Source organism: Aulonocara sp. 'chitande type north' Nkhata Bay, linkage group LG11 (assembly GCF_057382095.1).
Source record: "Aulonocara sp. 'chitande type north' Nkhata Bay isolate Kocher_YH1m ecotype deep benthic linkage group LG11, A_spYH_male_GT1.1, whole genome shotgun sequence".
Classification (NCBI taxonomy): Eukaryota; Metazoa; Chordata; class Actinopteri; order Cichliformes; family Cichlidae; genus Aulonocara; species Aulonocara sp. 'chitande type north' Nkhata Bay.
In genome coordinates this window covers 36,789,331-36,811,243 of record NC_141354.1, presented here as the reverse complement: position 1 = coordinate 36,811,243, position 21,913 = coordinate 36,789,331, and the positions used below count along the sequence as shown (strand labels likewise).

General features: G+C 39.7%; 2 protein-coding genes across 3 annotated transcripts in view; both read right to left on the bottom strand.

The window, feature by feature from the left end:
- Positions 1–21,913, bottom strand: part of LOC147319694 (ferric reductase 1-like) — a 34,609-nt gene that overhangs the window by 7,797 nt on the left and 4,899 nt on the right. Inside the window, exons 2-15 of one of the 2 annotated variants that reach the window (XM_086312420.1) lie at positions 20,458–20,594; positions 17,433–17,530; positions 17,018–17,162; positions 16,201–16,404; positions 15,811–15,912; positions 15,514–15,658; positions 14,671–14,778; positions 13,865–13,980; positions 13,509–13,595; positions 11,889–11,980; positions 11,226–11,284; positions 10,724–10,848; positions 8,607–8,641; positions 6,317–6,326 (exon numbers count right to left, since the gene is read on the bottom strand). In XM_086312420.1, coding sequence (XP_086168546.1) covers positions 6,317–6,326; positions 8,607–8,641; positions 10,724–10,848; positions 11,226–11,284; positions 11,889–11,980; positions 13,509–13,595; positions 13,865–13,980; positions 14,671–14,778; positions 15,514–15,658; positions 15,811–15,912; positions 16,201–16,404; positions 17,018–17,162; positions 17,433–17,530; positions 20,458–20,594 — 1,463 coding nt within the window. Of the gene's footprint in view, positions 1–6,316; positions 6,327–7,336; positions 9,651–9,735; positions 9,768–10,710; positions 10,849–11,225; positions 11,285–11,888; positions 11,981–13,508; positions 13,596–13,864; positions 13,981–14,670; positions 14,779–15,513; positions 15,659–15,810; positions 15,913–16,200; positions 16,405–17,017; positions 17,163–17,432; positions 17,531–20,457; positions 20,595–21,913 lie in introns of those variants that run through there. The other variant, XM_086312419.1, reaches the window with a different exon arrangement.
- On the bottom strand, positions 3,199–5,862 carry LOC147319695 (uncharacterized). The gene has a single exon (XM_086312421.1). The coding sequence runs from the start codon at positions 5,345–5,347 to the stop codon at positions 4,121–4,123; it is 1,227 nt and encodes a 408-aa protein (XP_086168547.1). The 5' UTR covers positions 5,348–5,862; the 3' UTR covers positions 3,199–4,120.

The window sequence follows — 21,913 nt, the reverse complement described above, 5'->3', positions numbered from 1 at the left end:
TACAAAGTATCTATCAGGGTTTTCTATAGAAACAGACTGGAATAAGTTTAATATCTTTGGGAGCATATTCATTTTTATGATGTCCACTCTAGAAGAAATGCTTAGATAGACCATCTGCTAATATTTAGCATGATATCTTTTTTAAGTAGGGGGTAGTTGATTTCTTCCAAGCTAGTTATATCCATTGATAAGTTTATGCCCAGATATTTGATAGTTCTTTTGTCCCAGCTTAGTTTGTATTTGTTGAGCAGATTCTGGGGAGGGCTATAAAAGCTACTAAGAACTTGTGTTTTTTGTATATTCAATTTATATCCCGAGTATAGCCCATACTCCTTTAACACTGACATGAGCTCCATAAGTGATTCGGTAGGTTTTGATAAGTAAACCAAAATGTCATCTGCAAACAGAATCAGAATCAGAAACTTTATTGTCATTGTCATGAGAACAACGAAATGAAGAATGGTCCCCGATCATTGCATCATCCCTAGCAATATCAAAATATAAATAAAACAATAAAATTCAATAAATAAAATAGATAGAATACTTAAAATACTAATAAGATATAACAGTAAAACATTCACATACATTCTCACACACATGCTTCAGACCGTGCATAGATTAACACAAGAGTGGCGTGATGGACATTTTTTTGTAGTATTCAGATGTGTTATTGCAGTTGGATAACAGCTGTGTTTGAGTCTATTAGTCCTTGCTCTGATTGCCCTGTACCGTCTGCCTGAGGGCAACAGTTCGAACAGGGAGTGGCCAGGATGTGAGGTGTCTTTTATGATGTTTTGGGCCTTTTTAAAACAGTGGGCGTTGTGTAGAACTTCCAGTGTGGGGAGAGGGCAGCCAGTGATCTTTTGGGCAGTGTTAATGATCCCTTGGAGTGCTTTCCTCTGAGCCCCTGTGCAGCTAGTGTACCAGATGCATATGCAGTAAGTTAGAACACTCTCAATGGTGGCTCTGTAGAAGGACACCAGCAGTCTCTGTGTGATGTTATTCCTCCTGAGAATTCTCAGGAAGTACAGTCTCTGTTGGGCCTTTTTCAGCAGCTCGGAGGTGTTCACACTCCAGGAAAGGTTCTCCTCTATATTGACTCCCAGGAAGCGGAAGCTTGCCACCCTTTCTACACAGTCCCCATTTATGAATAGTGGTTGGATCTCTGCCTTTTTCCTTCTGAAGTCTATTATGAGTTCTTTGGTTTTTGAAGTGTTGAGGAGGAGGTTATTGGCCTTACACCATGACGTCAGCTGCTCCACCTCGTCTCTGTACGTAGACTCGTCTCCCTTGGAAATGAGCCCCACCACTGTGGTGTCATCTGCAAATTTCACAAAGATGTTGCTGTGGTGGCGAGGAGTGCAGTCGTGTGTGTAGAGAGAGTAGAGCAGTGGACTGAGCACACAGCCCTGGGGTGAGCCAGTGCTGAGACTCAGGGCTGAGGATGTGTGATGGCCAACTCTGACTCTCTGTCTACGGCCCGAGAGGAAGCTATTGATCCACATGCAGGTGCTGTCTGGAAGCCCCAGGTCTTGTAGCTTGGCCACCAGTTTGTGTGGAAGGATGGTGTTAAAAGCTGAGCAGTAATCCACGAAGAGCATCCGCACATAGCTACCATGCTCTTCCAGGTGAGTTAATGCAGCATGGAGTGCTGTGGCTACAGCGTCTTCCGTGGATCGGTTTGCTCTGTAGGCAAACTGGTGTGGATCCAGGCTGCGGGGCAGGGCTGCTGTGATGTGTCTGCGGACCAGCTTCTCAAAGCATTTCATTACCACTGGGGTGAGTGCCACCGGTCTGTAGTCATTCAGGCCGGTGATGTGGGGCTTCTTAGGCAAGGGGACTATGGTGGAGGACTTCAGGCAGAGTGGGACAGTCGCCTGTGCGAGGGATTTGTTGAAAATCCTGGTGAAGATCCCAGCCAGCTGTCCTGCACAATCCCTCAATATTCGACCTGGCACACCATCAGGACCCGCCGCCTTCCTCGGGTTAACAGCCTGCAGCATGCGCCTCACCTCGTGCTCTTCCAGGGTGAGGGTGGTGCTGCTATGGGTGGCGTGTTGCTGCTGTGGCTCCAATACCTCCGGTACCCTGGTCTCAAAGCGGGCAAAGAAGATATTCAGCTCCTCTGCCAGCTCCAGGTCACCGTCCGCAGCTCCGAGATTGATCTTATAGTTGGTTAGGTGCTGGATGCCTTGCCACACCTGCCGGCTGGTATTACTCTTCAAAAACAAGGCCAATTTCTGCTCACTTCCAGTGATATTAATCCCTTTTATGTTACCATTCTGCCTAATCCTTTCAGCCAATGGCTCTATAAAAATAGCAAATAAGAGTGGACTCAGTGGGCATCCTTGTCTTGTGGACCTTTCAAGCTTGAAAGCATCTGAAAGTTCACCGTTAATCTTTACTTTTGCAGTTGGGCTATTATACAAGGCCCTCAATATAGTGATGATGGACCCATTAAACCCATGGATTTTTTTTTTAAATATGAAAAAAATTTAACTTTTTCCTTCCGTCATACTTCAGAAATATAATACATTAATTTTTTGAACATTTTAAAACATTTAAGTTTGCTCGTTGTATTTATAAGATCCTACATTGACGTGCTCCACAATCATTGGTCAGTCATGTTAAAATCCATTATCAGTGGAAAACAAACCTGATCCTCTACTAGAGGCGATTGTGCAATACCTTTTAGACATAACACTCAGCAAACAGTTATTATTAGTTAAAGTCAGTGAGATTTGGAGTGATACATGACACATGACGGAATAAGACACGCAGACTTAGCATGACGAACCGACGAGGAACACGTACACTGTGAATACATACAGAGGGAAAAGGGGACAGGAGATAAGACATGGACATAACTAAGCACAAACAGAACATGATGGCTGGGGGGGAAAACACACGTGACCAATAATAGTAGACCTGTGCTACATTTGTCCAGCTAGGCAACACATATTTCTGCATAAGAGATACATGAGACACCCTTTAAATAAGCAAATTTCATGTTTAAAACATGGAAATGCAGCCAAAATGGACCATACAATGGCCTCAGTGAACACATCAGCACATAAGTAGAGATAAGGAAACTCAATCACATTAGATATTAATATTACTATGAGTAAATTATATATATTATATATTCTGTTATATGGTTTAAAGAATACAATGTGATAATCACACAGGAGAACGCTGTTTCCAGTTATACAAATTTATTTTATTTCACTATTAAAGAAACCAATTATGTAAATAAAAGCTCACCACAAGAACATCTCCCAACCCAGTCTTACAAAGTTGCAGTTACAATAAAAAATGGGTAGGGAACATGAACTGTTGGTGAGCTAAAAAACAATCCTGGTGCTGATGCTTGTCATTGAACGTTTTGGACAGAGCTCTTGATTGAAATGCCTACCGTTGTGTGTAGGCATTTCGGTCCAGATGTTATGGAGTTCAGTTCAGCTAAGATGTATTTCTAAAGCACCGGATCGCAAAAATAGCCGCTTCTCGGCTGTTTATATTGTAAGGTAAAGACCATACAATATAAGAGAGAAAACCCCCCAACAATCAGATGATCCCCTGTGAGCAAACCCTTGATGACAGTGTCTGTGAAGGTTATCAGTCATCAAGGCCATAGTAGTCTAAGGAGCTTGGAAAGAAAAGCGCCTGGACTTCTTTAAGTTAAAGAAGTCCAGGCGCTTTTCTCCAAGCTCCTTAGACTTGGTGACGGTGGGAAAGAAAAACTCCCTTTTAACAGGAAGAAACTTTCGGCAGAACCAGGCTCAGTGAGGGGCGGCCATCTGCCTCGACCGGTTGGGGGGGGGGCACAGCTGTTATAACCCCTGACGCAGCATAGCTTCTAATTCTGAAAGATACGTAGATACCTTAAACCTGCACTCTATGCAGGACACCAAGCGATGACACGACTTGCAGTACTATAGGAGTCTATGCAGAAACAGTTTTCTCTCTTGAATCTCTGTAATTTTTTTGCTACTGAGTGTCTGGGTGCAGTCACTCATTTTGGGCCAATTAAATCAAATGAACTTCCATTGTCTAAGTTATAGCCCTATTGAACCTGCGTTAACCAGCTTTAATAGGGAGGGCCAAAGTCGTAGTTGTGCTAAATTTCCTCGAATTCTCCTCGGAGATTTTCGAGTAGCTTCCTTTGTTCTTGAAAGTTCTTTTCCATTTGTCTCATCGCTTCCCGTCCATTCCACATCTTTTTGGTAAGGTCACTAACCTTATTTTCTAAGGCCTTATTTTGTTGTTTGAGTATGTCAACTTGGACATCGTAGTTGTTTATCAGATCGTTATGTTCTTCCTGTGAAACTTTGGGAGTCTGAGCTTGGGTTTGCAACGCCATGTCTTCTGTTTTCAAGGCTTCCTGTAAATCATACTGATTTTTCTTGACCTCTTCAAGCTCTCTTTTCATTTCCTCAAATTCATGGCACAACAACTCCTTTTCTCTGTTGGTCACTTCAAAATCATGTTCGGAGTCTTTCTCAGTGGCTTTGGAGATCCGTGATTCTCCTTTCACACCCTCATCGTGTGGTTTCAGTTCTTTTTGAGAATCACCACTCCTTTTGGAAAGCTCCTGGAGGTCCTGTTCAAGAAGTTCGTTATGCCGCCTCAATATGTCAATTTCATGTGCAAAGCATTGGCGTTCCAGGGTCTGTCTGAGCTGTTCACTGTCCGTTGTTTTGTTTTCCTCATTCATGATCCTTTTTCTTTCTTCACTCTCTTGTAACTCTTTAAAGGCTGTGTTTGCCTGATGGAGCTCAGTTTTAACAGCCTGTATTTCCTGTTGCATGTCAACTTTTTCCTTTTCAAAGTCCCTTTTCAGCTCACACATGCGTTTTACCGTCACATCATTTTCCTCTCTTAAAGACTGGTTGTCCTTTTCCATGTCTCCCACTTTTATAACCAAGCCTGTCTTGCTGCTTTGCAACTCTCTGATTTCTGCTTCCATTTCCTGCATCACCTCTTTCTGTTGCTGGATCTCTTTGGTTTTGGAGCTGTTTAAATCCTTTAGAATTTGGTTCCAATATTCCAGCTCTTGAATTTTGAAGTGAATTGTTTCATTCTCTAGTTGCAGGTCTCTTTTCCTCTTGTTTTTAGAGAACCCACTTCGTTTGAAGAGAACTTCAATGTTTTTTTGGAGAATCTTGTTCTCATTTATGAGCTCTCTTTTTTGCTCCTTAAGGTCGGCGTTCTCGACTTTAAGGTCACGTATGGTAGAGTTTTGTTGTTTGAGAGTTTTATTCTCATTTTTCAGCTCTTTGATTTGCTGTTTAAGTTTTTCGTTCTCGGCTCTCATGTTGCATACAACAGGATTTGACAGACTCATATTTCAAATTGAAGTTGATGCTAAATCTCTGTACCAACTAAAAGATTTTTTAAAAATACCGTCGACTGTGTCAGAAACGCAAGTTTCCAGTAGTTTAAGTGTTTTCCTGCCTAGTGAATTCTTCCACTCTCTTTGAAAGACTGCCAAGAGTGAGAACCTCTCCCCTATTTATAGGTTTTCGTGTGCTGATGTCATAAAGAAGACCAGAGATCAAAGGGATTCTGGTGAAACGTCACTGTGTCTGGTCTGGGCAGTTCTGAATTGAATAATAACAAAATGACGGGGGGCGTGTCTGGTAGCCATGTGAAGACGTGTTGTACAGGGCTCCTCAATGGACTAACTTGTTTCATAATTCCATTGCTCCAAAACTAACGAACTTTTAACAACAGTACGATAACACGCCCGTGTGCTGCTCTGAGGCACTTTTTACATCTTCAAGGCTACGGTGTACGAAATATGAGCAAAACTAGATCGGGGAAAGAGCAGGCCGCAAAAGCCTCGGACCTGTCACGGTTGTTAAAGAGTGGACTCAGGCGCGGAGCTCAGAAATAATGACAGTGCATTTATTTACAGTGCAGCAATGTGACAACAGCTCAAATGTGCAACAATGGTGATAGTGCGTCCCTCCTTCCGTGTAAGCCCGTGCGTGGTAGTGAGTAGGGGTGGGTTTTTATAATCGATTCATTGATTAAGATCGATTATGGCTTGGATAACGTAAAATCGATTAATTAAAATCCTGAATCGATTTTTTTAATATAAATTTATTTTGCCCGAAATGCCAGAATCTCTGGTGACATCTCACAAAATTTCAAGAACCACCAAACAGCTAAGACAGTAAATGAGAGCAGGAACACGGATTCTGCACAAAGACTTAAACACACAGCACGACCCGCGGATCAGAATCATTTAGATGTCGCCTTTCTCACCCGACGGCACGGACACGGTCGGGGCTGAAAGCCGACAGCTCACTGATTCTGATCTGTCGGCGGGTCCGCGCTTTGTGTTCACGCCCTTTATGCGCTGATTCTAAAGCTGTTAGTTTGATCTCTTTCCAAACAATATTGACCGAACCAGCAGCAAAAGAAGATTCACATAAACATCATCATGAATTCACTCTGACTTTTACTGTTTTGCTTCCACCGCGATGCACAGCTCTCTCTCTCTGTCTCTCTCTCTCTCTGTCTCTCTCTCGCCCTCTCTCTCTCTCTGTCTCTCTCTCTCTCTGTCTCTCTCTCGCCCTCTCTCTCTCTCTGTCTCTCTCTCTCTCTGTCTCTCTCTCGCCCTCTCTCTCTCTCTCTGTGTACTTCAAGAACAGTTTCCCTTTCTTCATTATTCGCTTGCTTGTTATGCACAAGTCTACCGTTGTTTACAGCGCTGTCGGCCGCTGTTTTTTTCCCTTTTACATTCTTCCGAAAAGAAAACCTCATTTCTGCTGTTCAATACTGAACAAATTTAAACTTTTTAAAATTATTCAAAATGCAAAACGCTTAACCGTGTCTCTAATAAAACCTCTGTAACTTCAGAGGTAATGTTCATATGTTGATTAATGGTTTTCTTTCGTTTTTGATGTACTGCAGAATATTTTTATAAAATCCCAGGCCAGGAAAACCACCTTCATGTTTTTCTGTGTTTTATCTTCAGCTACTTTGACACAAAGGCATCTGCTGTGATGCTTACACCTTTGATAAAGTCTTGCGTGTGTCAGCTTCCTTTTTATTGATACAAAAATATGTAAATGTACTGATCTGAATTATAATATTTCCGACTGTCAAAATTTCCCAGATTTAAATCGAATCGAATCGAATTAAATCGAATCGTGGATCGAATCGATTCGGGACCTTGTGAATCGGAATTGAATCGATTCTAGAAATCAGTGACGATACCCAGCCCTAGTAGTGAGTGCCCGTCTCTCCTCCAAGTGCTTCCTTAGTGTCCGTAAATCCTCCGTCAATCCCTGGGTGAACACACACACACACACACACACACACACACACACACACACACACACTGGCAGGTCGACCGGTCAGGGCGCCGTCAGATCCTGACAGGACCATGCTGAGGACAGACCGGAGGCACCACCCCATGACATGAGTGAGATTATGAGAGCTATTGCTAGCTCTGAAAAGAGGATATTGGACCGTATCGATTCAAGCACGAAAGATTTATTATTCCAGAGGTTGGGACATATTTTTTCTGCACCTGCATTTTGGTACCTGAATGGCAAGCTCGCAAAGTCATCTGCTCTTCGTTTTATAAGCTGGAATGTTAAAGGTATAAATAATCCGGTTAAACGCACAAGGGCTTTTACTCATTTAAAATCATTGAGATCCGATGTTGTATATCTGCAGGAAACACACCTCCGATCAAGTGAACAAATTCAACTAATTAAACTGTTTCTCTGCTTGTCTGCATTGCCACAAATTGTTCTATTTGGTGATGTATCATAGAACTGTACTATATAGTGTATGTAAGTTTCTGTGTTTGCTAGTAACTACCATCAACCTAAGGTCTCAGCTAATTTATCTTTGCAGAGATGTTCATTTGATTGTAACAGCAGTAGGAAAGAGCAGTAACAAGAGTAGGACAGCTAAGCTAATTATGGCTAAACATTTGGAATTTAGTGAAAGCAAAAATTGACCTTGCAAAGATGGATAGGTTTATTTAGAAAGTCAGCTATTTACATTTAGTGTTCGTCCCAAGTAGGAGATTTTGAATTGAGTCTAAATTGACCGCAAATTTACTTACATCAAAACTTACAAATTTACATCAAAACTTCTGAAGATGCAGGTCTCTGTGCAGCAGCTGAAGTCTGTGGTGTAGAGGGTGAAGAGGAAGGGGGAGAGGATGGTCCCTTATGGTGCTCCTGTGTTGCTGATTACCTTGTCAGACACACAATGTGGAAGACGCACATATTGTGGTCTTCCTGTCAGGTAATCAACAATCCAGGACACTAGAGAAGCATCCCCCTGCATCGCTGTTAGCTTATCACCAAGCACTGGAAAAGTAAAAAAAACATGAACCTCACAGTGCTCGCCGGCTGGTCCGGGTGGATGTAGACACGATTGAGCAGATAGATGATGGCGTCCTGTGAGACGGGGCTGGTAAGCAAATTGAATGGGATCCTGATGTGGTCTGACAATGGGTGAGATCTGGTCCAGGATGAGCCTTTCCAGGGTCTTCATGATGTGGGAGGTCAGTGTCACAGGCCTGTAATCCTGGGGGCCACTGGGACGTGGCGTCTTTGGTACAGGGACGAGGCTTGATGTCTTCCACAGCACTGGGACCCTCTTCAGACTCAGCATGAACAGTTTATGGAAGACTCCACAAAGCTGGGGGGCACAGGCCTTGAGGGGACTCACTCCATCTGGTCCAGCAGACTTGCCTGAGTGGAGTTTCTTCATTTGCATCTGAACCTGGTAAGCATTTAACACTACTACACTGACATACATAATTTTCAATTTAATGAAGTTAAAAATTTGTTGTCTTATTGTCAGTTGTTATTGACAGCAAGATTATTAGAAATATATGAAAAAATGTACATTAAATGGGAAGCTCAGGAGCTGAATCAATGACAGTTTTTTTTTTTCAAATGAAAGTGACAAAGGTGCAGATTCATACATAGATGCTGTCATATTAACAGATGTTAATGTGTGAAAAGGGCTTTAACCCTCCCATTATGATGTGGGTCGAGTTGACCTGATTTAAAAATGTAAAAGGAAAAATTGTTAAAAGTACTTTTTAATACAAAATTGCTGTTTGGCTTAAAAAATGTAACCAGCTTGTAAAATGAAACTGGTTTACCTGGCAGCCAGAGTGGAGGCTAAAGGCGACTGAAACTACTTCTTTCTTTGCAACTGTGAGACATATTATACACACACACACACACACACACACACACACACACACACACACACACACACACACACACACACACACACACACACACACACACACACACACACACGACAGTAATGCTTGGCCCAGTGAAATTGAATGCTGATTGAAAGTACACCTTAATTATCAACTAAAAGCAAAAGAGAAAAAAAACATAAGTAATATTTTTTAAAGACATTACTGAGAAACTTTCCAGGATTCGCCAACTGATGGATCAGTGGGTCTGAATTTCCAGTGCAGTCTCTCATCAAGTATGTTAAAATTGATGATAAAATTCAACAAAACTACAGGGAAACACTCTGGAAGATTCTGCTGCTGCTCATTTTTCTCCAATTCCAACCAGAAGTGCCACCAAAAAGCAAAGGTTTCCCAGAAGGTACACAGCGATCAGGCAACTGTCACCTTTGACCTGACAAAAAAAGTAAAATTATATTAGAAATACTCCATCTTGTGGCAATCAGTGATTGCTTGCTTTTATATTTCTTTCAGCTTACCAATGCTGATTCCATTTGATCAGCAGTATCATCTGAAACCCAGAGCAAAGAACAGTGAAATATTGCAGGGCACATTAACTGAAGTGAACTAAAGCAGTCAGCTATGTTTTTAATCATTTTATTTATACAGGTTGAGTTATGATATTAGTTTTAAGCTTTAACAGAAGAAGAACAATTTGAAATCAATTTAAATAAAATTGAGTCGAGTTGAGTAGTTGTGGTGATTGAAAAAAAACAAAAAAACAACAACTTTCAGAACGATAACAATGTGCTGGAAGCTCTATGTAAACATTTAGCATGTCAAGTTGCCATTGGTCATGGAAAGTGTGTGCGGCACGGGGGGGTAAAACATTTTTTAAAAATCACCAAACATTAACCAGTTTTTGTAGACACAAAGAGGTTGTGATCATATTTTTTTTTAATAATTTGTGTGACTGAGCCACACATTGAGCCACAGCATTGTCAAACTACACGTGTCCAAAATTGGATAGTCTCAGTTGAGACAATTCAATGCAAGTTCTCTCTGATAACATTAGGTTGGTGGTGCATGAGCTGAGCCTTCGTGTATAGTATTCCCAGAGTATTTTCATGCATTTAATAAATCGAAAGATAAAGATTCCTTTGTCGCTGTACTTCAGCACAGTTAAAGTGTAACAGCTTTTGTTCCAGCAGACTACCATTGAGACATTCTTACGCGTTTTCACTCATCAATTCATAAATACCAATATTTGATGCTGCTGTGTTATACACAGAAAATCTTGTGATACAGTGCTGTTTATTTTACCCATCCAACCACATTCTGAGGTGTACAGGGGTTATACTCTTCGCTCAGTCAGCTAAATGCTGCTGAACTGATCAGGTGGCTCTTCACCGTGCAAATGGACTGTTGGGTCTAGATTGGTTTTTGTCATTAAAGTGTATATGGGTAGTGATGATTTTTTCCTTCATCACTGAAATGCAAAAAAAAAGGCTTACCTCTGTGTTTAACTACCCAATCATGGACCTCCAAAATGATGATGAAGAGAACTTCCCAGGCAAAGAAGCCACCCATCACTTTCAATAGCCACCCATCATCACTGTCAATCCTGTCCAGGCCTGTAAATATGGCTGCCACTGTGTGACACAAAGAAGCAGGCATTTTAAGACGAGCAGCATGGGTGACAGTGTGTCTGCTATTGAAAATGTTAGCATATCCTGTACATAGCTTGTACTCACTACAGCCTGTACATACTTGTAGTTATAGAATATTCACAACATACTTCATACCGTGTACATTATAACATAATAGACCCATTTCTGTAATATACTTACATATCTATATTATTGCTAATATATATTGTAATATATCTATATCACTAAGCACTTCTGGATGGATGCAAACTGCATTTCGTTGCCCTGTACCTGTGCATGTGCAATGACAATAAAGTTGAATTCTATTCTATTCTATTCATATATGCAAGATGGTAGAATGAAGTAAAACACAAGCTTACCAGCTATAGATTTTATTACCACCGCATTTAAAAAATGTGTCCAGTTGAACAGATACCTCCTATCAAAGAAAAGAGAAGAACTATAAAATCATCAGCTTCTGAAGTTCTTGTCTAAGATTTCTCCTGCATCCAATTTATGAAAACAAGTATCATTACTGAACATACAATTTTACTAAATCTATATTTCACTTAAAAAATATTTCATTTACTGAGTCTGGCCTCCAAAGCTACAACCAGGCTATATTTATTAAAAGCACCATTATTACTAAGAGGAAGGAATAACTTTCACGAGTCATGTGCAAATTAGTTTCCTACTTGGTGTTTCAGTGTGAAAGTGTGCTCTGATAAAGCACATGCAGGCTACACTTTGCAAAAGTTTGAAATTTTAAAAACTTTTATGGCTGAAGTATGAATACAACTCTTAGGGTTATCAAATAACTTTATAACCTCACTTTGCCGAGTGAGCAGTGCATTTAGTCATTAAGCATGTACTGCCCCATTCCTTTGGTTTATCGTGTTTTCAAAATTTGTTAAATAATTGTAGAGAAAAAAAAAGTGAGGCCATTTTTAATTTTTTTTTAAATAATATTTGAACAGAGTATTCTTAAATGTGTATAGGCATGATATAGTATATTAATTAAACACACACAGATGGATACATACAGGTGATGTTGTGGTCCGCAGCGCAGCAAGGCCCCGATAGGCTGGATGAGTGAGAGGATCATAACCAGGCACCCCAACACTGGATGTGCTCCCTGGATACCAAACACATTAACAGTGCTAATCATGGGGCATAAATATCAGTCTGAGAGCTGAAACACACAACTAAAGAGTGCTTAATGAATATCAAGAGAAAAGAAAAAAAAAACACTTTGAAGGGGTATATTAATCTTGCCTGTGGATGCAACTTGCAGACTGGAGGAGCTGAGGATTGATCTATGGACCTTCTGTTTGATAGATGACTTGCTCTACTACCCAAGTGAAGGTAAAGCCTCCACAAATAACCCCAGAGTGAAAAGTACCTTTGAGAGTACCATGAGAACTTAATCATTTCTAGATGTACCTCCCATGAGGGGCACTTCTGCTCCACTTGCCTTTTGTCTTAATGACTTGCAATATTGGCTTATAAATATGCACCAACTTTTTGTCATCTCCATAGTTTGCATTTTGTCCTTTAGGTTTTACATGGTGTCGCTATTCTCTTCTACAATCACATCACAACCAAAAGCTGGAGATGATCGTCCTCCTTCAGTCTGGTTTTGCCAGAGGGTCCTACTGTTACACGGGAGTTGTTTCTGCACACCAAAGCCAAGGGTTGGAGGGGTCCATACCTGGTTGGTATGGTTATCGCATTCATATTAAGTTGAATTATATTAAACTCCCTTGGCTCATCCTTCTAATGTAAAGCACCATGAGATGACTGTTTTATAAAAAACTAAAGTGAAACTAACTGGATGCAGCCCACAGATTCCATTTATCCCTCAAATTATTTCTTGAACCTGTTCATATGTGGATTGGTTGTCAAAAGGCATAATGTTTCTGCATCACTACTACAACTGGTGGAAGCAAGCTTTTGGTGATAGTGGGAAGGAAATATTCCCTTCTTTTCTGTTAGAAACCTCCAGCAGAACCAGGCTCAGGTGATGCAGCCATCTGCTGCAACTGGTTGGAGGTGATGGGGAGACACGACAGGCAAAATGTTATGGACGAGAGCCAGAGAGTAACTAAGGATTAAATGCAAAGTGGTGTATAAACACACTCTTTGCACTTTCTAAGCAACAGGTCTTGCATATGTGTTTGGACTATTTAAAAAAATGAATGGCTGATCATTTTCTTCAAACAGAAAACAAAGTCCTTGTTTGTGCCTAATGTAATTAAAACTCTTGATGTCCACGCAATATCAACTAAATCTTCAATGAGGAACGTTTGGAGTTCTTTTTAACTTAACTATTTTGATTGTGAAGCACTTTGCAGAAATGATCTTGAAAAGTGCTATATAAATACATTTGTACTTAAATATAGGGTTTAAAAACTGGGATTAAATGAAATCTAAATGTTGCAACATAATTTGGAGGGTATTTGCATTCATATAATCAACAATTTGTATTCAACAATTACCCCCAATTCTGTGTGAACAACACATAAAATTTAGTTGGAATAAATAAGAAAATAAATATTATTACAGAGAAACACGGTTTTATCATTTGATTGTCGCTGTAATGAATAGTACAAAACCATAACTTAACTAAGATTCTTAGAATCTAGCAGAGTCAGTGTACTAACCCCAGACCAGTCCTGAGAATGAACGAACACAAGGATGAAAGCAATGATTGTGGCTGCTACCGTCAGACACATTGCTCCAACATGGACCTGGAGGAACACAAAGAATACAGCATGATACTGTGGCAGCTAAACCAATACATTTGTCCAGATAACATTAGGCTTGGACCAAGCTGTCTTACAAGTCTATTATATCTTGGATTGGATATCTGAAATTACTTATGAAGTTAATATTTTTAGTCATGAAATTTATTCTGGAAACACACCAAGTTTAAGTTATTTTCAAGCCTAGTTTAGTTTACAAAAACTTTGGTTCCACATTGAAAAGATAATACATGGTTTTGTCTATGATGTCTCACCATAAACCAGAGATCTTTGTCGCACATTTTTTTTCCCTTGGCCATTTTTTTTAGATATCGGGCAACCATCATGCCGAGTGATCCTGTGGTCATCCAGGCAATCAGCATGAGTGATCCTGAAACACAGTTAAATATTGAAATTCTCTCCACTTCTCTTTGTTTTAGGAGTTAAGATGAATTTCTTCCCCTGGAGTAAACATGTGGTCTGTCAACTGACTAAAAATTTAGAGCAGAAACATTTGACAGTAGTCGTCAAATTCTGGATTTAAACTAATGAGTCAACAGAGCAAAGGTAATATAGACAGTGAGCAGCCAAACAGCAACCTTGGGCCAAGAAACTGAGTCCATTGCCATAATTACAGGTATACCATTAGCAGAAAAGCGGCACAGAAATGTTTTTCACATCTTCAAAATTCTATTAGTTTTCAAACATCTGAAGATTGTTATAAATTATTGTTTTGCATATCCTTGTCTCATGAAAAAGGACAGTTATTGTTAAGAGACCACCCATCTAATGTGTCCAACCTCATCCACTGTTTTGGTTCCTTGTTTGTGTAACTTGTGTCTGTGAAACATGTGCAGTTCAATTTAAAGGACTGCAAGTCTACTCAGTATTATAGATTAAACACTTTAATCGTGCTAAAAGTACAAATGAAATGACGTTCCTGGTAGCATTTATCTTCCAAGGACTTTCAAATCATTTAGCTGTGAACAGCTTAGCAAAAAATGACAAAGGACTTTGCTGAGATTATTTTGGACTAAAAAACATTTTTATTTTACACGTATCACTTTGTGCAAGGTCTTACCATGAGCTTTGATGATATCAGGAACATCATCTTTGCCAACAACAAGGGGATTATTAATATTGATCCTTTTATTGCTGGTGAAGGTACCCATATGGATTCTTATTGATCCTGTAGGAAAGATATATCAAAGTTTACAGACACTTGTATATGTGTATGCATGTGTGAGTGTCACACAGGATAACATTTAACCATACCAACATTTAAATTTCACAGAATAAGCTATGAATACGTTTCCACATACCACAACCAATCTCTCTCTTGTGGTGGCATAAATTGAAAGTGGGATTCATGAGTGAATAATACATAAAAGGAAATAGTCTGACATTGAACTTGATGTGAAAAAGAAAAAGTGTAACATGCCTAGAAAAAAAAAACCCATTGGTTGGAATAATGAAAAAAAAAAAAAAAAAGGTGAGAGTGAATATGGCCAAAAGGCATCAGCTTTATGTGCATATAATACATTCAGCTAATAGCTAATGCATGAGTAGGTGCAAGTTTGTAATCTACTATTTAGATACAAGCTGGGTTAGGATTCCTTTTAAGGAAAAAGACTAAGCTTTGCATGCCTATGAAACAAGTTTCATTTTCATAAACTGGTAGAGACAGAGGTATTAAAAGTGAACTCATTTGACACTTTTTACATTATTGGAAAAGGAACCACAGTCAAAGGCCCTGCATAACCGTTCCAAGTAAAAGTATTTACTGGAGTACAATTGTAAACAATAAAAAACACGTGCTTATTAGATCACCTGCAAAGTATCATTTGAAAGAGACCTTTCCAAACAGTTTAAAAGACTGACTTGTTTGGTGTAACAAACCATCTGACACATCAAATTATGTTACCATTGTTGCTGGGTCCATAGGAAAACAAGAGGTAGTAGGACTGGTTGAAACCAGAAGTCCCCTCAATAGAAATTGTGTTTGTGGTAGTAAAGACACAACTGATGACACTGTTCTGCAATGACGTTGTTATATTATAAACATTCCCCTGTTGGAAACAAACACACATAAATCTCAGATGTAATTTATGGAGTAAGATGGAATTCACAAAAAATACACATGCAGTTCACTTTTTCCACAGAACTGAATGGAAACATTCTAGCCTTGTATAAATCGCTGCTATCACAAAAAATGTAGTACCAGAGGAAGAACTTGTGGCTTTGATCGTCCTGTTGAATACATATGTTCCACCTCAACTTGTCCATTGCTTTTCATAACACAAACGTAAATGTCATCATTTCCCTGGGGAAAGACAAATTTGGAATGAATTAGCCTGTTTTACAAGTTGTGAATGATTTAGCGTTGCTCACAAAATTGGTGGGAATCATCAGAATATTTTATTAGTCCTATAGGAAATATGCAAATTGGAGGTAAGTGAACAATGACTGTGATACAGCAGCTTTTCACCAACAGGTGCTCTTAAATACAAATACACCAAGAGGCTTATTGCTGTTATTGCTTAAAAAACAAACAAATAAACAAAAACCTAACTTTAATTTCAAGGGACTGATAATTTTGTCTTTACATTACCATTCTTTGATCATCAGAGAATCCAAAAGCAATATATCCTTCATAAGGACCAGTCATCTCAAAGTGGACAGCTTCACCACCGGCTAACATCTTGGCTGACATGAAATAACAGCTAGCACTGACTGCTGGGTCACAGTTTGAAGGCTGACTGAAGCACACCTTGGTGACCCCACAGTCAGCACTAGAGATGGGTCCAGCTGATTTCTGCACACACAGGAAGAGAAAACTTTGGCATCATCATTTTGAATATACTGTGTAATCTTATTTTTTTATTTATACGGCACCAAATCTGGCGTGTGGCCAGAAAGAGAGTACCAATTTGTTTATTTGGTAGTTCAATGAAAGGCTTCAGTTTGGTAAAAGTGAGAAAAAAATGCATTCACATTTGCAGTTTTGTCTTGTTATACAATATTGGAAATTTTAAAAACAAAATGCTACATTTTCGGAAATATTTGTGGGCATTTTCTTGTTTGTTTTTGTGCTACTTGAACACTAAATTGGCCCTCACATGAGATGACAGTGTCAGCAGTGGCCCACAGCTCATTTAAGTTTGAGACCACTGTAGTAAATAAACTGGTCCTTATAACCATTCACACACATGCACTGTGACGTACAGACTCGAGAAACTGGTGAGTGAACCACCAAAACCTAAGCAGACAACCTGCTCTATTTTCTGAGCTGCTCAGTCCCAGAGGAGTTGCAGAATACAGAAGATGGTAGACTTCCATCAGCCTCTAAGCCAACAGATAATAAATCAGTCCATTTGTAGGATGAAACTGCCAACCAAACTATGTTCAAAACAGACATTGTTACTTACAACAAGTGATCCAGGTTGTAAACTGCCATTGTCAGTGGATGTAGTGAGGGCACCTGCAGATCTAGCAGCTCTGCCGTTAGTGAAGGTCAGGACAGGGCTCGTCACATTGATCCAAAATGTTGTAGAATTCTGCACAAAGGATGCACTGCAGCGACACCAAAACCAGTGTGAACTGGGGTATAAACACCTGAGCTTTATGAAAGTGCTTTGCTAATTTGAGCAAGGCAGACAATGAAATTATTCTTGTTAAAATGGAGTTTTTCCTTTCCACTGTTGCCAAAGATCTTGCTAATAGTAGTGATGATTGTTGGGGTTTTCTCTGTATGATTGTAGGGTCTTTACCTTACAATATAAAGCACCTGAGGCAACTGTTGTTATGATTTGGTAAATAAAATGTAATTAATAGACCATTTACCAGAAATGAACAGCTTTGATGTCTCTTGATGGTTCTGATCTCCATGTCACCTGAACGTAGCTGCTATTAAAGCCTGATGTGTGGGACACAGCCGAGTTCTGGACACACATTTGCATAAAGGGAGAGAGAGTGCAAGTGACATGCCAAACACAATATACCTTGCTGCATAGTTTTAATTAACTTGTCACAAAAACTAATGACACTGTATATAGGACACGTAAGTCATATGTTCTCTCCTGCACAATGCTGCACATTTTCTATACTCAGCCACATTTGTTAGGTGTTTTGTTGTATGTTGTTATACATTTCCCTTTTCTGCTCAGAGCAGCAGAGTACCAGAGATTTTGTGGTTGTAATACAGTCAGATGTCTAGTAGGCCTATAATTTTTGTCTCTTTGAATATAAATGGCATAATTAATCCAATTAAAACAGCAAACATGCTATTGCAATTGACAAAGACTAAGGTTCAGATAGCATATATACAGGAATCTCATCTCACTGATAGTGAACATACAAAATTAAACAGAATGGGACACTCCAAGGTATATTTTTCCTCGCGTAGAGGGGTAGCAATTTTGCTTTCCAATAAAGTTAATTTTGATTTCATTTCCGACCACAAAGATAAGGAGGGAAGATACAGTATGGTTAAGGGTAAAATAGATGGAGTCTTAGTTAGTCTGCTAAATGTTTATATGCCTCCAGGTAGCAACTGGGGATTTTACTAACAGATACTTGAGCTATTCACAACCCAAAGCCCAATATGTGGGGGTGATTTTAACATAAGACTGGATCCTAAAATGGATAGTTCTAATGGGAGGACAAATACTAAAAGCATTAGTAAAAAGGTTAAGAATTACATGAAAGAGCTTGGAATAGTGGATATATGGAGATTCAAGATGTTATTGTCATGTGTCACACAAGAAAAGGCATTTCTCCGTGCAATGAAATTCTTTTTTTGTTGTCCACCCATAGATGCCGACTAATATATACAATAGAAATAGAACATATAAATACAAATAGCACAAAAAAATAAATGAAGACAGAAACAAAGACAGAAGAAGGAAACAAAATATGGAGATTTGAAACGGAGATATGTGCAGGGAACATAACCTTACTGTACGGGATTATACCCACTATTCCTCAGCACACAATGTTTACTCCCGAATTGATTTTTTCCTGATGTTTAAAAGCAACAGGTACAGATTATTTTTTTAATGTGTCATCGATACCTGTACCATTTCAGCTCATGAGCCTGTGTATTTGACACTTAATATAAACAATGAAACAAAATCTACCATCTGGAGGATAAATACAAACATTCTGAATACAACTGAAGTTAAAGACATTTTGAAATTAGAAATTCAATCTTATTTAGAATATAATGATAATGGTGAGGTTTCAAAAGTAACACTATGGGATGCTTTAAAAGCATGATCTGATATCTTTGTGTTGGTGTTGTTCCCACATCATCATGACCAATCACATTGTTGTGACGCCATACTTTTGCAACTTTGGAAAAAAACGCCGTAAAAAAAAAAAAGTACTTAACTTGCGAGAAACCGCCTCTGTCTGCCGATCCAGCAAAATTCTGAATTCTTTGCATTTCAGGATACTGTTCTTTAATAAACGGTAAGTATTATACATATTGTCCTTGCAACATTGGAATTTCATAAATGAATGACTCACTTGGCTTGCAAAAGTATTACGTCACAACAAGGTGATCGATCACTTGCAATGTTGAACCTTGAACAACATTTATTATGATGATGTGGGAACAACACCAACACGAAGATATCAGATCATCCGCTTTAAAAGCAGTAGTTCGTGGTAAGATCATAGCCATCTCCTCTGTGCTAAAGAAGTGCAGAAAGCAAAAACTACAAGAGCTAGAAAGTACATTTATAAAACTAGTGAAAGAACACTCAGTTTCACTATGTAACTCAGTCAGGACAAAAATAAAGGAAGTACGGAGGGAGACAGATGCGATAAATATAGAAGAGGTTCAAAAGAACCTTCTGCTTACAAAACAACGGTACTATGATACAGGAGGAAAAGCATTAAAACTTCTGTCATAAGGTTAAGAAAACAACAGGCAGAAAGAACAGTCTAGAACAGTCTAGAAAGAGGAACCCATCGAGGATGTGGAGCTTCCGCACTTCTGTTTTCTCTATTTGTCAATATATAAGACAAAGCGTAGAAATAACAGGGGTCCCCCATGGGTTGCCCTATTTGCTGATGATATATTGATTTTCTTGACTAATCCAACTGAATCACTTTCAAATGTGATGAGATTGTTAGACGACTATGGTTTTCTTTCAGGATATAAAATTAACATTAATAAAACTCAAGTATTAAAGCTTAACTACCATCCAACAACTAAAATTAAAAACGCATAACGGTAAATGGAACTGGGACTCAGACCACATCAAATATTTGGGGGTTGTGCTGACTGAAGATCCAACTAAACTGTTTGAAGCCAATTATGACCCTTTGCTCTCAATGATTAAGAAAGACTTGCAAAGATGGAAAACTGTTCCCTTCTTGACGCTGCAGTCTCGGGTGGAATCAATTAGGATGAATGTCCTCCCTCGCTTACTGTATCTATTTCAAAGCTTACCGATTTGGATACCACAGAAACATTTTGAGGTATGACAGAATATTGGCCAAGTATATCTGGCAAAATAAAAGAGCAAGAATTAAATATAAAACAATGCAACTATTGGAAGAAAAATGGGGCATCAGTTTACAATGCCTTTGTGACTATTATTATGCAGCCCAATTAAGACCCCTGATATGTTTATGTTCACCAACCTATTCCTCAGGCTGGAAAGATGTTGAAGGGACGGTTATAAATGGGGTGCCAATTATGGCACTTTTGGCAGATAAGAACATTGTTATTGAAAACTTAAAAATAAATATATTAAAAAAAAAAAGAATGACAGCAAAAACTTTGGCATCAAACTGATAGCAGACTTAAGTTCCAGTACATAAACATGCTGCTCAAATTAACTTCCAGAATACTCACAGCTCTCTGGCTGCAGGTGAGGAGTTGAGCAGCCCCTTCTGGTATGGCAAAGGAACCCACAGGACTCTTGCTTCCCAGTTCTCTAGCCTCCAATAGGAAACCAGTAAATGGTGTAGAGGCTGGACCCTGCAGCTCAACTTGGAATCAGAAAAACAAAAATGAAGAAGAATGAAACTGGTGTTATTCTTTGACAATAAGATTTTTGAAAAATAACCTTAGTCACTTTTAGGGCTGCAACGATCAACTTACTCAAATACCTTTATTATTTCAAAAAAAGAGAAAGAAAAAATAATTATCAAAGATTTTAGGAGGAGTTGATGCTTCATTTAATGCATGACTGGAGAGCTCAGTTGTCAACATGTAAATGCAAGCGTGTCACCCACATCTGCGGCTAAAACATATTTACAATAGAAATGTTTCTAGGAGCACGCTGTGCATAACAGTCATGACAGCCTTAAGCCCAAGCAGCCCCTGTTTACACAAAAAAAACTGATAACACAACAGCCGCAGTGACAATGATGTTATCACAGTTTAACATGGAGCCCGAGTCAGTCTACACACAACACAAAGAGCAAAGAGGTTCATGTGGAGTGAAAGAAAACATTTTTCTAGCGCCCAAAACAGCAGCACTTCGAAATGTAACCACCATTAAAACCTTTACTCGAGTCCTTCAGTCTCCCTGTTTAACAAGCACCAACGTGGGGAAAAAGGTGAACTTTGTAGCTGCTTTATCCACTGCCATTTGTTTTACACAGAAAAACATCTACCGTAAGTTACAAAAGTTTCATTAAAATATACTGATGAACTGTTAACTTAGACTGGTACAATGCTTAAATCAGGCAGCTTGCTTGGGGCTAAATGGCAGCCATTTCGCTTTCTATCACACTTACACCTCCAGAAAGCTGGCGCGACTAAGACTGTGAAAGGACCCGACATGACTCAGCACATGTTGTCTATGCTTTGGTCCACCAGCACCTGGCGTGTACACCCTTGGTACCTTACCAGAACCCAGTATGTCTCTCTTATACCAGGGGAAGGGTGGCGCCGATGTCACCACAATATTGAGGCTCGCCGGCCAGTTACAGAAGAGCCACGGCTGCAACCACCTGACTGCGGCATCATGAAGTCACTTTGCCAGTTGCTTCTCCACATGCCAGAAGCAGTGCCAATGATCTTTGGGAGGCCAAGCCATCACATCATTTGTCATCGCTGTGGCGGGAAGGCTCACAGCAACAGCTTGGGCCTTCCCTGAGAGCAGCGGCAACAAGCGGAGGGTTCGCTCTTTACCCAGCCACCGGCACGCCTCCTCTGTAGCCACAAAGACCCCTAGAAACACCCTAGGGGTGTTCCTTCTCCACCATCCGGTAAGCGTCATGGGGGAAATGGCGGGGGAGTTTTCCAACACCTCTGTCTGATGTTCGACTTGGGGCTGCAGCATCACCAGTCATTTGCGATG